This window comes from Astatotilapia calliptera, chromosome 3, assembly GCF_964374335.1.
Source record: "Astatotilapia calliptera chromosome 3, fAstCal68.1, whole genome shotgun sequence".
Taxonomy (NCBI): Eukaryota; Metazoa; Chordata; class Actinopteri; order Cichliformes; family Cichlidae; genus Astatotilapia; species Astatotilapia calliptera.
In genome coordinates this window covers 75,966,433-75,981,494 of record NC_137424.1, presented here as the reverse complement: position 1 = coordinate 75,981,494, position 15,062 = coordinate 75,966,433, and the positions used below count along the sequence as shown (strand labels likewise).

At 48.2% G+C, this 15,062-nt stretch overlaps 1 protein-coding gene across 1 annotated transcript; it reads left to right on the top strand.

The window, feature by feature from the left end:
• The first annotated feature begins 832 nt into the window (after nt 1-832).
• Nucleotides 833-8,357, top strand: LOC145422680 (uncharacterized). The gene is made up of 7 exons (XM_080294271.1): nt 833-2,110; nt 2,471-2,803; nt 2,890-2,988; nt 3,233-3,562; nt 5,758-6,084; nt 6,198-6,518; nt 6,599-8,357. The coding sequence occupies exons 1-7, from the start codon at nt 1,666-1,668 to the stop codon at nt 6,688-6,690; spliced, it is 1,947 nt and encodes a 648-aa protein (XP_080150397.1). The 5' UTR covers nt 833-1,665; the 3' UTR covers nt 6,691-8,357.
• The last annotated feature ends 6,705 nt before the right edge of the window (nt 8,358-15,062 follow it).

The following is a 15,062-nucleotide window of genomic DNA, read 5'->3' as shown; positions in this document are numbered from 1 at the left end:
TGCTTTAACAAAGTGTGAAGCTGAACTCTGAGCTGTGACAGTGTGAGCAGTGTGAGAGTGTCAGTAGATGATCAGCAGAGGAAAGTGAAGCTGCTGTGAGCTGATGTCCTGAAGGGCTTTTAAAGAGTCTCTGAGTTTGACAGGAACATGAAGATGTTTGTGGTTTTTGTGATCCTCCTGCACGGTAAGTACACCTTCCTCTCTTTGCTCTCATCATCAGCTTTTCTCTTATCTCGCTCTAAAATGAATGTGTTGAAGTGCAGCAGGTCTTGAGACATGAGAGCCCAGTGAGTTGCGTCAAAGTTCATGACTTGACTGAATCGGTCTGTCACAACGAACGAGCGGACGCAAGAGCAGGACTGTGCTGAAACTAAAAACAAACAATATCATCAGGAGCTATATACAAGGTACAAGTGAAAAGGAGCTCCAGGTAATTCAGGGACAAGGGAGGGAAAAACCACACACGCTTATGATCACACTCTAGGGATGAAAACACGGACAGGTCCAGGAAGATCTATATAAAAGAAAACATGACTACAAGTCAGGAAAAGACTAGAGACGAGAATTTACAGGAAATAGCTGGGGCTACACTGACTAGTGTCGTTCAACGATCCAGCAGTCAGAAACACTGAGCTGTCACCTTGAGCAGAGGCTCGAGTGACAAGATAATGAGCAGCAGGTGAGTAATTATTTTCAGGGCACAGGCCTGAGGGTGGAACCCACAACAAGTTCAACCCCTGCAGAGAAGAGTGAGGGAGAGAGAAAGAAGAGAGAAACAACAACAACAGTGCGATCTCAGAGGTGAACGCCAGGGAGACACGGGAAAGCATGACAGTTTCTGTCAAACACTGGATTAGTTTATCTGGCTGTTTGTCACAGGCAGCTGGAAAACACATGGTCCGATAGTCGTTCCTGTTATACTACTTCATAATCCATGTCAAGTCCTTTGGTTGCTTGAATGTGCAAAGTTCTCTGGAAAACAGTGAAGCTCCATCACCTCCAAACAGTGAGAGCCTCTATGGTTTTTAGATATGCTCTACACTAAAAGATAGAAGATAAAAATATTTCTGTATGGAATATAGATTCCTAATAGCAACAAGATTCCTCCTTGTGAATTAATAAGTAAATATGTCATGTTGCCTTTGTAACATGTTTTGGAGCATTTGTGGACTGTTGGAGTGAAAAACTGTGACTGTCCTGAAGGAGTGTGACTGCTCATCTGTCTTGTCACACAAGATGGAAATTATGGCCTGTGAGGTTTGTTATAATTCTCCAGTTTCTGTGTTACTGACATTGTATCAATAGTTTTTTTGAATTGGGAAAAGAATGCTGTGTATAACTGAAGCTGTTATGCGTTCTTGGGCTACATGGTGTTCTGGTGGTTAGCACTGTTGCCTCTGAGCACAAAGGTCCTGAGTCCAACTCCACTGCTTCTCTGGGGTCTTTTTGTGTGGAGTTTGCATGTTCTCCTCATGTTTACGTCGGTTCCCTATAGGTACTCTGGCTTCCTCCAATGTCCAAAGAAATGCAGTTCATGGTATTAGGTTAATTTGTAATTCATTGGTGTGAACATGTGAATGGTTAGTCCTGGGACAAGCTGGTGATCTGTCCAGGGTGTAACCCCTCCCCCCCGTGACCCTGACTAGGATAAGTGGAATAGGATGGATGAAGATAATGTTGGTTGTATTGCATCTTTTAACTCTGGGTCAAACCCACAACATTCATTTGATTTTTGTTCGTGTCTCTGTCCTTCCAGTTTCCCAGCATGCTCTGGCTGTGGTGGTGGTGGAGGTGAATGAGGGGGAAAGGTCTGTCCTACTATCATGTCTGTACTCAGGTTCTATACCTGAGGACAATCCAACAGTGATGTGGACTCGCAGTGACCTTGATCCCAAATCTGTACACCAACAACGAGAAGAAGGAGACGATCTTACAGGACAAAACCAGCGTTACAGCAGACGCACATCAATGAATCGTTACGCTTTGATCATTAAAGACTTCAGCCTCACTCTGAGGAAACCCACAAAGACTGACAGCGGCAACTACACCTGCTCCATCAGTGCTGGAGGGAAAGAACGAAAACTCAGAGACATCCAGCTGCTGGTCAAAGGTCAGCATCAAATTCTAACACCTGCTGTGATTACATGTCGTATTCAGTACTACAGAGAAAGGTCAGAGGTTAAATGAAAGCAAAGTATTTCTTAAACGGTTTCTGAAGGTCTTGATGAGCCCAGCAGGAACGTTTGTAGACTTGACCTCAGTGAAAACAGCAAAACAAGAGAAGCAAAGCAGAAGAAATTCGTTCTGTGCATGTGCAGATGTGTTTATGTTTACCTCTGGGAGGTTCAGCACACACACATCTGTACATACATTAAACACATTAAAATTTTATGCATGGCCCAACACAAAACTTTTAGAGGCCTTTTGCTGCCACTTCTATGGTTGACACTTTGGTTTCTTGTCTTCTCAGACCAGCAGGTGGAGGTGAAGGTGAGGGAAGGGTCAGAGTCTGTCATCCTGCCCTGCAACACAACACCTGACCTGCCTGAGGACACCACAGTGGAGTGGACTCGCTCTGACCTCGGACTCATCACAGTCCATGAGTATTCTAACAGAAATGATGACCTTATGACTCAGGACGAAGTTTACAGAGACCGAACGATGATGAGTGAAGACCTGCTGAGAACTGGAGACTTCAGTCTGACCCTGAAACACCCCAAAGTGAAAGACACGGGACGATACATCTGCACCATCTACAGGGACAAAGACATCCTGACACAGAAAGTAGTGCTGCAGGTCAAAAGTAGGTGCTGGAGATAAAGGTCAAAGGTCAATACTGTAGACACAGCTTAGAGATTAGAAGTCATTTTGTTTTATGTTTCCCCACAGAACCATTTCCATCCTGGGTCAAAGATCTTCTGGTTCTCCTGTTTGTCTTTGTGATTTTTGGAGGTCTTTTATATTATTTACGTCACTATTACATGTCAGGTAAGAGTCTTTCCTACTACACTACCCATAATACCAGTGGTTAACAGGTGGCCTCTGGTGGCCTCTTGACTGTGTTCAGACCAGACACATGAGATCGTGAGATCAAAGAACGAGTCAGGAACACATCAGGAACAAACTGAGACACAATCTGATTGAGACTAGAAGGCAAGGAGGGCGCAGGGAGGTCATGTGACCATCACAGCTGGTGCTGATGTCATCGTGTTGTGCTTTGTTGTCCTCTCAGATTACCAAGTGGAGGTGGATTCAGGGGTGGCGTCTGTCAAGCTGCCCTGCAAAACTATATTTAAATTCCTAAAACACACTAAAGTGGAGTGGAGGGACAGAAACAACAGGAAGGTCCACGTGTATCAGAACGGCTCTGACCAGCCTGAAAAACAGCACCGGTTTTACAGAAACCGAACAGAGATGAAGAGCACATCTCTGCTGAAACCTGGAGACCTCAGTCTGACCCTGACATATCCAACGGATGACGACAACTTCACCTACACCTGTACCATCTACAGCAGGAAAGGAAACATACTGACAAGGAAAAATGTGCACCTCCATGTCAGAGGTCAGTGCTGCTTATACAGGTCAAAGGTTTTGACACACTAGACTAGACACACTGACATGAGACAAAGACCAAAGTAAAACAGGAAACACACCAACTGAACTCTAGACATGAAAACTGAGGAGACAGAAAATAGAGTCCTAAAAAGCAGGACAGAAAGGCACAAAGAAAGCACAAAACATAGTTTTTACCTTGTTTCTCCCCGAATCCCACACAGTGCTCACGTCTGTGGCGTGAATTGTGACAACCCCAACTCCAAATCTGTACAGTGGCTTCTCTCGGTTCCCAATACCTAGTGAGAAAACACATGAATTAAACTGCCAAGCAACACACACACAAAGTTCTCACTAACAAACCCATTGCGAACTCAACGATCCAGCACCGACTGAAGCTCAGCCACTCGCTTAAGTAGAGAGGCAACTGATGAAGGCAATCAGCTGGCTTCAGAGCAGGAACTCTCCTCAGCCTGATGATTCTTGTAATTCTTTCTTCCGGATACACACACCCACGTCCAAACACCTATACACATAAACAGGGACAAGGCTGTGCAGAGATTTTTAGATGGGCGGGTGCTCAAAGTTCAAAAGGGGCACAGAGAAAAGGCCGAATAACAACAACCCGCATTCATCAACAATCTAATATGGAATCACATCATACTATATCACTGTCATCAGGTGGGGACAAGGCAAAGCAAACATATTCCATGTTTACCTGATGGGTACAATGTTGCTCTTGTGGGGTTTCTGCTGCTCCTGCTGTGATAGTGCTGGAGGGCAGGGCTGTGCTGATCTGAGACTGTAGACATTAAATGCAAAGATTGGTGAACGTGCTTGGAACCATAAGGAAACAAAATAAACTCGGCTCTGCCTGTGACTCAGTTTGCCTCTCTTACTCTTTCATCTCCTCATCTCATCTATCCCTCTCCACTCGATGTCCATCTGACAACAAGGCACAGTTTGCTATTGCATTAATCTATTATTTAATTATCCACACTTCACAAATCTTGCACCTAATCCATAACAAAGTAATGATAGACAATGTTATAGAACTATTCTTACGAAGCATTTATAGACCGTGTTATATCATAAATAATAATTTTTAAAAATCTATACACATAAAACAAACACTAATATAATCTGTTTCTTATTGTGTTTTCTTTAACATACAGTGTGTCTTTTTTAATATCATAATCATAATAATCCATAATTATGCTGATATGCATATCATCATATTGCATATGCAAGTCCCTCAGAAAGGCAGGAAAAGCCCTGTAACTTACTTTAAAACCAAATATGTTCCCTAAAACCGTGGACAGAACTACAGACCCATGACAGTTGTCTTTTTAACATGTTTTAATACTTTGTATCTTGTTCCATTTAATTTGAACAAGCCTCTTAAAAAGTCAGTGATCACAGTCGGCCTCTCTCGGTTTTTATTACCACTGTTCATTTTAAAGCTCGGTTTTTAAAACCTTACGATGTAACTACAGCCCAGCCCATGCAGCAGTATAATAATGACTAATAATATATTGGAGTGGGCCTGATACTCATGTCCCAGGACAGGCCCATGACAGTGCTGCCATCAAATTGCCTTTCTTTGCTTTGACTCTGTCTCCAACAAGAGGTGAAGCAGATGTTCTTACATTAATGGAATCACTAATACAACAGATCACCTGAAAACGAGTAATGAATTTGCTGAAACAGATGTCTTTATTAATGAATTGTACTGACTAGTCTGTATTTCTCTCAGCTGAGCTGTTTCTGAAAGAAGAACTCGTTCATGTCACAGAACAGACGTCTTTATGACATAATGTATCTGGCATGCAGAGAATCATGTTCATTTAGATGTTGCTGACATTTAAAATTCAGTTTTGCTTTTATTTTGAAACATTTTTATTTTATTTCAATATTTTTTTAGTCTGAATAAATCAAACTTGCTTGATAGGACAGCTCTCAGGTAACAAGATGGCAAAAAAGTCTTTGACTCTGAAATAAAACAGCAGAGTTCTTTAAGACAGAGCTCTGCTGCTGATTAGACAGAAACCAAATAAGACACCGTTTCTGTTCAGTTGAACATGTTTCAGACTGGAACCAGTCAAACTTGATTTCATTGCAAAGATGCCATTTTCTCCATTCAGACAAAACATGTTCAGAGCTGCTTCTGCTGCACAGCTCATGTTGTGTTGTGACTCCTCTCAGTCCCCCAGGTGGAGGTGGATTCAGGGGAGGCATCTGTCCTGCTGCCCTGCAAAACTACTATAAACCTGCCTAAAGATGCTAAAGTGAAGTGGATGACCAGATTCAACAGGAAGGTCCACGTGTATGAGAACGGATCTGACCAGCTTGAAGATCAGGACAACCATTACAGAGACCGAACACAGATGAATAAAGACCTGCTGAAAACTAGAGACCTCAGTCTGACCCTGAAAGACCCCACAGACTGGGACACAGACATCTACACCTGCACCGTCTGCAACAGGGAGGGGAAAAAAATCCTGATGAAACAAGTGGAGCTGAAAGTCAGAGGTCAGTGCTGCTGCTGGGTGTGAGCTGCAGAAGAAGAAGAGATGATGAGATCTTCATGAACACAAATCTTATTTTGTGCTTTAGACTGTTTATGAAATTTGTTGTCCTCTCAGTCTGTCAGGTGGAGGTGGAGGAGGGGGCGGAGTCTGTAGAGCTACCTTTCAAAACCACAAAAGAGCTGCCTGCAGATGCTAAGGTGGTGTGGTGGAACAATGATGACAGGAAGGTCCACGTGTATAAGAACGGCTCTGATCAGCCTGGAGAACAGCACCAGGTTTACAGAGACCGAACAAAGATGAAGAGAAGATCTCTGCTGAAGCCTGGAGACCTCAGTCTGACCCTGAAACAGCCCACAGAGAGAGACAGTGGGAGATACAGCTGTAGAGTCTACGGGGAGATCAAGAGATACAAAAGAGTGCTGCTCAGAGTCAAAGGTTTGTGTGTGTGTGCGTGTGTGTGTGTGTGTGTGTGTGTGTCTTACTGTGTGTGTGACTGTCTTGTGTCTCCTCTGCAGGGAGAGTTCAGGTCCAGGATCAAACAGGGGACATCAGGAACAGAAGCAGCTCCATTGATCTGACTCCTCTGATGGCTGATCAATCAGTTTGATCTGTGTGTTTGTGCATTTTCTACCTTAAATGTCCTGTATATTGACTGTTACCTGTAATGTCACTTTCTGACCAACAGCTGGCGCTCTTACAAATACCAGATCTGATTTGACTGCAGTTATATCAGAGGACATTTGGCCTCAGTCAGATGTGACTTGTGTCCAGTCACATCTGTCAGTGACCTGTAACACTGATGAATCGCTAATGAATTGATACACATTACGTATTAAGCAGAATATTGGGCTATTATTAATCTGAAGATTTAAGAACTGCTGCTGGAGCTGATGCTCAGTAATAAATAAATACACACAACACAAAATGCTTTTGCAGGTACCATGTATTTAAACAAAATCAAGGAAAAACAAGGGAAGAAAAGGAAAAATGTAAACAATCACCCTTTTCTTTTCTTTTTTTTCGCCTGTCCTGTTTGGTTCTTTTGCCATCAGAATTATTGTCTAAAGGCCAAAAAAGATGCCCAATGCATTTACTTTACCAAATGGACCATCCCGGCCTTGCCGTATTGGTCTATTGATTCACCTTTGCTTTTATTGTTTATTTTATTTTATTTTCACTTGCTACACACGGGACAGACATGACTGGGGAAAAGAAAAGGGAGAAAGAAAGAGGGAAAGAAAAACAGCGGTGAAGAGGAACGATGATAAAGGGCAAAAAACAAAAACCAACAAAACAGACAAAAAATGCATATATCAACCACCTGGATCACCTGTTGAGAAAGAAAAAAGAGAAAACAAGCAAAAAAAGAGACCAATATAATAAACAACATCATCGCGATTATCTATGTGAATATAACAGTAAATACTAAATATTGAATATTATTGTGCAGCACGTAGGATCGACAGCGCTCAGTGCGCTTTGGTTTGACAGTGTGGGCAGTTGTTGGTAGACGTATAACCCATCTTGAACATCCGATAACCTGTATTGAATTAATTGCAGACTGGGATTTCTAATTAAATGAAAGGTTTTTAAGCAAATCTGAGACCAGAAGTTTTGGTCTAAGTTAACTGATAAATCCGCTTCCCATTGAATCTCAGGGGTTAGAAGTTCATAGGTCACGATGCAGGGTCTCACACTATACGGCCTGATGCTCTGATGCGACCTGAGTGCTCAGACTGTGCATCCATAACATGAAGCTTATCATACAAAATCTGTCCCTTGCTCTCCCTCTCTCTGTCTTTCACTCACACAGACACACACCACCATCAACTTTGCTAAATTACTAATGAAAAACATTGACCAGGCAGCTGTGATTGAGCAGCAATGTCCATCCAACTCTTTTCATGGTTGTTGTAGTCGTGATAATTTTGTGAGGCCACATTGAAAAGCCTCGGATACGGAAGCGTAGAGCTGCCACCCAGGCAAAAGAAAAATAGAGCTATATCACGTAATACCGGGATATATCACACATGAAAAGTCTATTGTTCTAACAATACTCAGGCGTGAAACTAGGAGGAAAGCCGACGTCCTCCTCTTCCCTCAAAAGTGATCTGTGGCCGGTCGGACTTCATTCCACAGATGTGCTTTAACAAAGTGTGAAGCTGAACTCTGAGCTGTGACAGTGTGAGCAGTGTGAGAGTGTCAGTAGATGATCAGCAGAGGAGAGTGAAGCTGCTGTGAGCTGATGTCCTGAAGGGCAACACCTTTTTTGCTCATAATACCCCCCCCCCCCCCCCCCCCCACACACACACACACACACACACACACACACACACCCCAAAGCAACGCCGCCCTGGGCAACGGCCCATGTCGCCCCTATCAAAAAACCACCACTGCCTGGGAACAAAACAAACTATAGCCAAGGGTTAGATTGAAATATTGAGTCCTTAATTTCCATAGATTATTGTGGCTGACTTATAATAATAGTAATAATAATAATAATAATAATAATAATAATAATAATAATAATAATAATAATGGATTGCATTTATATAGTGCTTTTCGAGAACCTCAAAGCGCTGTACAATTCCATTATTCATTCACTCTCACATTCACACACTGGTGGAGGCAAGTTACAGTTGTAGCCACAGCTGCCCTGGGGCAGGCTGACTGACTCAGAGGTGTGTTATGGTGTGTGGGGTTATAATATTACCATATGCCATGTTAGACCCTTAATTAAAGACTGTGAATCATTATGTAGTTCTAGTTTGCATTATTCTCCTGAATTAGAAGAAGGTGATAACTGTTACATAACCTGGTGATAAAGACCTGTGTGTGTGTGTACCTGTGTATAGTGCATTTCACAAGTGGTGCCGAAACCCAGTGTCCGGCCGGCGTGGGGTTGTCCGACCCACAGGCTGCGCCGCCCGCCCAGCCTTTGCAGTTTCTGGCGCAGATGCTGGTGGAGATGGCAAAGATGAGCCGGGACCAGGCGGCGGCCCAGCGGGCTCACCTGGCTGCGCTGCAGGAGCAGACGGACTGGCAGACGCTGGTTCTGGAGCGGCTGGTTGGGGCCGCTGCTCCGCCGAAGCCCCCGCCGCTGTCGGTGGCGATGCCCCGGATGGGGGACGGGGACGACCCCCAGGTTTTCCTGGAGACTTTTCATGCCACGGCGGAGGCCTGCCAGTGGCCGCAGGTGGAGTGGGCTCCGCGTTTGCTTCCTCTGCTGTCGGTGGAGGCTCAGACGGCGGCCCTGAGTCTGCCGCCGACCTCGAGGAGCAGCTTCCAGGACGTGAGCTGGGCGGTGGTGGACAGGATGGGGCTCACCGCTGAAGATCATCGCCGGCGGTTCCGGGCCTGTCGGCTAGCCGCTGCGGATCGGCCGTTTGCTTGGGCCCGGAAGCTGCGTGACGCGGCGGTGCGCTGGCTGCAGCCGGGATCGTCAGAGGGCGAGACGCTGCTGGTGGACAAGGTGGTGCTGGAGCAGTTCGTGGAGGGGCTGCCCGCAGAGATGGCGAGATGGGTCAGGTTCCACCGTCCCGCAAGCCTGGAGGTGGCGGTAACGTTGGTGGAGGACCACCTTGCCGCTAGAGCGGGGGAGCCCGGGGACAGCGGCCGGAGGCCGAGCAAACAAGCCCCAGTGCCAGCACCGAGGCGCCGGGTACCTGCGCCAGGGCAGGCAGAGCGGGCGCCGGCGCTGAGCCCCACTAATCCTTTTGCTGCGTTTGTGCCTTCCCAGGGATCAGACATGAGCAGTGCCGCCCCTGAGCCACGGAGAACAGCACAGACGCCGGGGCAGGAGTGCTGGAAGTGCGGGCAACCGGGACACCTGAGGAGGGACTGTCCTCTGATGGAAGTGGGGCAGGTGTTCCGCGTTGCCAGTGCCCCAGCACCCTCTCCCGGTCCAGGAGGGACATACAGCATTCCGGTAAGGACTCGAAGGGGTATACGCCATGCTTTGGTGGACACGGGCTGCATGCAGACCCTCGTGCACCAAGGCTTGGTTCGCCCCGGGGCATTGCTGGAGGCGGAATGGGTGGAGGTGAAGTGTGTTCATGGTGATGTTCACAGGTATCCCATAGTGCCGCTGTTATTAAAGTATAAGGGCAAAACGCATAGAGTAACGGCTGCGGTTAGCCCGCACCTGTCGCATCCCCTAATTCTGGGCACGAATTGGCCGGGGTTTCATCATCTGTTGGGACAGTATGTGGGGATGCGATCACGACCGTTAGTAGCATGTAGTGTCTGCGCGGCGCTCAGCGGTGACGCGGGGTCGTCCGACACTGACTCCGGGGAGGGGGAGACGGCGGGTCCTTCATGGGAAGCCCCGCCGGCTCTGGAAGTTTCCCCCACGGGTGATTTCCCACTGGAGCAGTCTCGTGATGACACCCTACGCTCAGCCTTTGACCAGGTGATTGAGATTGATGGTCACGTGGTGCGCCCTGAAGCCGTGCGGACCTACCCGCGCTTCATTTTATCAAAGCATAGGTTATATCGAGTGAGTCGTGACACTCGCACGGAGGAGACACACACCCAGTTGTTGGTGACGCAGGGCCGCCGGGAAACGATTTTCCAGGCGGCTCATTATAACCCCACGGCAGGGCATATGGGATACGAAAAAACTCTGGAGCGAATAACGGCCCGATTTTATTGGCCGGGCATCCGAGCGGATGTGCGCCGCTGGTGCGCATCCTGCCCGGACTGCCAACTTGTTAATCAGCCGGCCATACCAAAAGCGCCTTTGCGCCCGCTCCAACTCATGGAGGTCCCGTTTGAGCGCATTGGCATGGACCTCATCGGGCCGTTTCATCGGAGTGCACGCGGCTACCGCTTTGTATTAATACTGGTGGATTATGCAACGCGGTACCCGGAAGCAGTCCCGCTGCGCACCATCTCTGCAAAGAGTGTGGCGCAGGCACTGTTTCAGGTCATCTCCCGAGTCGGAATCCCGAAAGAGATACTGACTGACCAGGGCACGTTGTTTATGTCTCGTACACTGCGGGAACTGTACGAATTTCTGGGCATTAAATCTATTCGGACCTGCGTCTACCACCCCCAGACGGATGGGCTGGTGGAGCGGCTGAATAAGACTTTAAAGTCCATGATTCGTAAGTTCATTAACGAGGATGAACGCAATTGGGATCGCTGGCTAGACCCTCTGTTATTTGCAGTGCGGGAGGTGCCCCAGGCCTCCACGGGATTTTCTCCCTTTGAATTGCTGTTCGGCAGGAAGCCGCGTGGGGTGCTCGACCTGATTAAAGAAAGCTGGGAGGACGGTCCGAGCCCCGCCAAGAATGAGATTCAGTACGTGTTGGACCTGAGAGCGAAACTCCACACTTTGGGGAGGTTGTCACGGGAGAATTTGCTCCAGGCTCAGCAGCGTCAGCAACGCCTGTATGACAGAGGGGCTAGACTCAGGCAATTTTCACCGGGAGACAAAGTGCTTGTATTACTCCCTTCTTCCAGCTCGAAGTTGCTCGCCAAGTGGCAAGGACCCTTTGTGGTCACACGGTGAGTCTGGGACGTTGACTATGAGGTCGCTCGGTCGGACAGGGGAGGGGCCACGCAGATTTATCACCTCAATCTCCTTAAAGAGTGGAGAGAGGTTGAAACCGCTTCTCTGGTAAGCCTGGTTAAGGAGAGAGATGAGTTGGGGCCGGAGGTGCCAAATTCCATCATCCCCGCCTCCCTCCCTTGTGATGACCATCTCACACAGGCCCAGAGAGCGGACGTTGTCGCGTTACAACAGCGTTTTGCAGATGTGTTCTCCCCCCTGCCCGGCTGCACGTCTCTCATTGAGCATCATTTTGTAACGCAGCCTGGCGTGACGGTGCGTTCACGGCCCTACAGGATTCCTGAGCATAAACTGCAAATCGTGCAGAGGGAATTGGCTGAAATGCTGAAAATGGGAGTGATAGAAGAGTCGCACAGCGCCTGGTGTAGCCCCATCATTCTTGTGGTGAAGAAGGATGGGTCTATACGGTTCTGTGTCGACTATCGCAAGGTGAATGAAGTGTCACGTTTTGATGCTTATCCCATGCCCCGGGTCGACGAGCTCCTGGATCGGCTGGGCACGGCCCGTTTTTTCACGACCCTGGATTTGACCAAGGGCTACTGGCAGATTCCCTTGTCTGCCGAGTCCAGGGAGAAAACGGCCTTCTCCACTCCGTACGGGTTGTACCAATTCGTTACGCTTCCGTTCGGCTTGTTCGGAGCCCCTGCCACCTTTCAGTGCCTCATGGACCGGGTGCTGCGTCCGCACGCTGCATATGCTGCTGCCTACCTGGATGACGTGATCATCCACAGCGACACCTGGGCGGAGCATGTGCAGCGGGTGGTCGCGGTACTGGAGTCCCTGAGGAGGGCGGGGCTCACAGCCAACCCGAAGAAGTGTGCGGTTGGACGAAGGGAGGTACAGTATCTGGGGTACCACTTGGGGGGCGGGCAGGTGCGTCCACAGGTGGAAAAGACGGCGGCTATCGCATCCTGCCTGCGCCCCAGGACTAAAAAGGAGGTGAGACGGTTTCTGGGGCTGGCAGCTTACTATCAGCGTTTCGTGCCAGGGTTTGCGCAGCTGACCAGCCCCTTGACCGATCTCACCCGAAAGGGTGCTCCAGATCTGGTTCAGTGGACGGGGCCGTGCCAGGCGGCGTTTGTGCAGGTGAAAAAGTCTCTCTGTGGGGAGCCGCTGCTTCACACTCCTAACTTTTCCCTCCCTTTTGTTCTGCAGACTGACGCCTCGAACAGAGGGCTGGGGGCCGTTTTGTCCCAGCAGGTAAGGGGGGACGACCGTCCCGTTCTTTACATCAGTCGGAAGCTGGCGGAGCGTGAAAGACGGTACAGCACTGTGGAGAAGGAGTGCTTGGCTATCCGCTGGGCGGTCGACTCCCTTCGCTATTACCTCCTGGGGCGCTCATTCACCCTCTGCTCGGACCACGTCCCGCTGCAGTGGCTCCACCGCATGAAGGATGCCAACGCCCGGATCACCCGGTAGTATCTGGCTTTACAGCCCTTTAAGTTCAAGGTGGTCCATAGGCCAGGGGCGCAGATGGCGGTGGCCGATTTCCTGTCTCGCTCACGGGGGGGGGGAGTAGGTTCGGCCGGACGGCTCCCCGGCCTCAGTCGGGCGGTGGGGGTGTGTGGCGGAGGTGTGGTCCCGGGCGCGGCTGCAGGGGAGGAGTGGTGCAGTGGGCTCAACGGGGCGGTGCTGGAGATGCCAGTGTGAACAGCTGATGGCGATTTGGACTGATAATGGTTTCCTTCCCTTTTTATAGTGAGACGGAGAGGAGCGGAGGGGAGGAAATCAGCTGGGACCGACAGCTGTCAGACTGTGTTCAGTCATAACCTGGGAAAACTGTAAATAAATGTGGAACCTGGTGATAAAGACCTGTGTGTGTGTGTACCTGTGTATAGTGCATTTCACAAAGAGTTTGAGCAATGCTCCACCATTTTGAGATCTGATGCTGTCTGCGTACGGTGTCCATCTCCCACGCGTGTGATCATTAAAATCATCGTTTGACTCAACCCGGCCGGACCAGTGTTGTTATTGTGGTTTTTCCTCTTGTATACATCCCCAATATTTGAATCCGTAACAGGTGCCAGTAGAAATCACTGATTAAAATAAACATAAAAAAAGCCTGTCACATATTGAAAGGTTTTACTGTTCAGTTTTCAGCTGTTTTTGTTTTACATTTCAAATATGTGTGCAGCCAGACATCATGTCAGGCTGCCAAAACTGACTCCTAAGAAAAGGGGAGACTTGTGTTTCCTCATAGTTTTACACCTGTTGATCCACTTTCTATCATCCACACAAAGAACCTTCAAATCCCTGCAGATCTGTCAGCTGATCATGCCCTCTCCTGTGATTGGCTGAGCTTCATGCCTGGAAAAGTTCTTTCACACTGTTCATCCTGGAGCTGCTTTATGTCCATGATCTGAATGGAAACACATCTGCATCATTGTAGCTACAGTCGATGTTTCAGTGTTAGGACTGAAGGTGGAGCTTTGTGCGTGTTGGGCTGAGACTGAAGCAGTCCCCCCCAACGGGAGCGCTCAGGCGTGAAACTAGGAGGAAAGCCGACGTCCTCCTCTTCCCTCAAAAGTGATCTGTGGCCGGTCGGACTTCATTCCACAGATGTGCTTTAACAAAGTGTGAAGCTGAACTCTGAGCTGTGACAGTGTGAGCAGTGTGAGAGTGTCAGTAGATGATCAGCAGAGGAAAGTGAAGCTGCTGTGAGCTGATGTCCTGAAGGGCTTTTAAAGAGTCTCTGAGTTTGACAGGAACATGAAGATGTTTGTGGTTTTTGTGATCCTCCTGCACGGTAAGTACACCTTCCTCTCTTTGCTCTCATCATCAGCTTTTCTCTTATCTCGCTCTAAAATGAATGTGTTGAAGTGCAGCAGGTCTTGAGACATGAGAGCCCAGTGAGTTGCGTCAAAGTTCATGACTTGACTGAATCGGTCTGTCACAACGAACGAGCGGACGCAAGAGCAGGACTGTGCTGAAACTAAAAACAAACAATATCATCAGGAGCTATATACAAGGTACAAGTGAAAAGGAGCTCCAGGTAATTCAGGGACAAGGGAGGGAAAAACCACACACGCTTATGATCACACTCCAGGGATGAAAACACGGACAGGTCCAGGAAGATCTATATAAAAGAAAACATGACTACAAGTCAGGAAAAGACTAGAGACGAGAATTTACAGGAAATAGCCGGGGCTACACTGACTAGTGTCGTTCAACGATCCAGCAGTCAGAAACACTGAGCTGTCACCTTGAGCAGAGGCTCGAGTGACAAGATAATGAGCAGCAGGTGAGTAATTATTTTCAGGGCACAGGCCTGAGGGTGGAACCCACAACAAGTTTAACCCCTGCAGAGAAGAGTGAGGGAGAGAGAAAGAAGAGAGAAACAACAACAACAGTGCGATCTCAGAGGTGAACGCCAGGGAGACACGGGAAAGCATGACAGTTTCTGT

Bases quoted from the DNA above. Each gene is read 5' to 3' on its own strand.
- LOC145422680 (XM_080294271.1), top strand. From the start codon at position 1,666: ATGAAGATAATGTTGGTTGTATTGCATCTTTTAACTCTGGGTCAAACC. The intron at 2,989-3,232 runs GTAAGAGTCTTT...TTGTCCTCTCAG, and splicing joins ACGTCACTATTACATGTCAG to ATTACCAAGTGGAGGTGGAT. The intron at 6,085-6,197 runs GTCAGTGCTGCT...TTGTCCTCTCAG, and splicing joins AGTGGAGCTGAAAGTCAGAG to TCTGTCAGGTGGAGGTGGAG.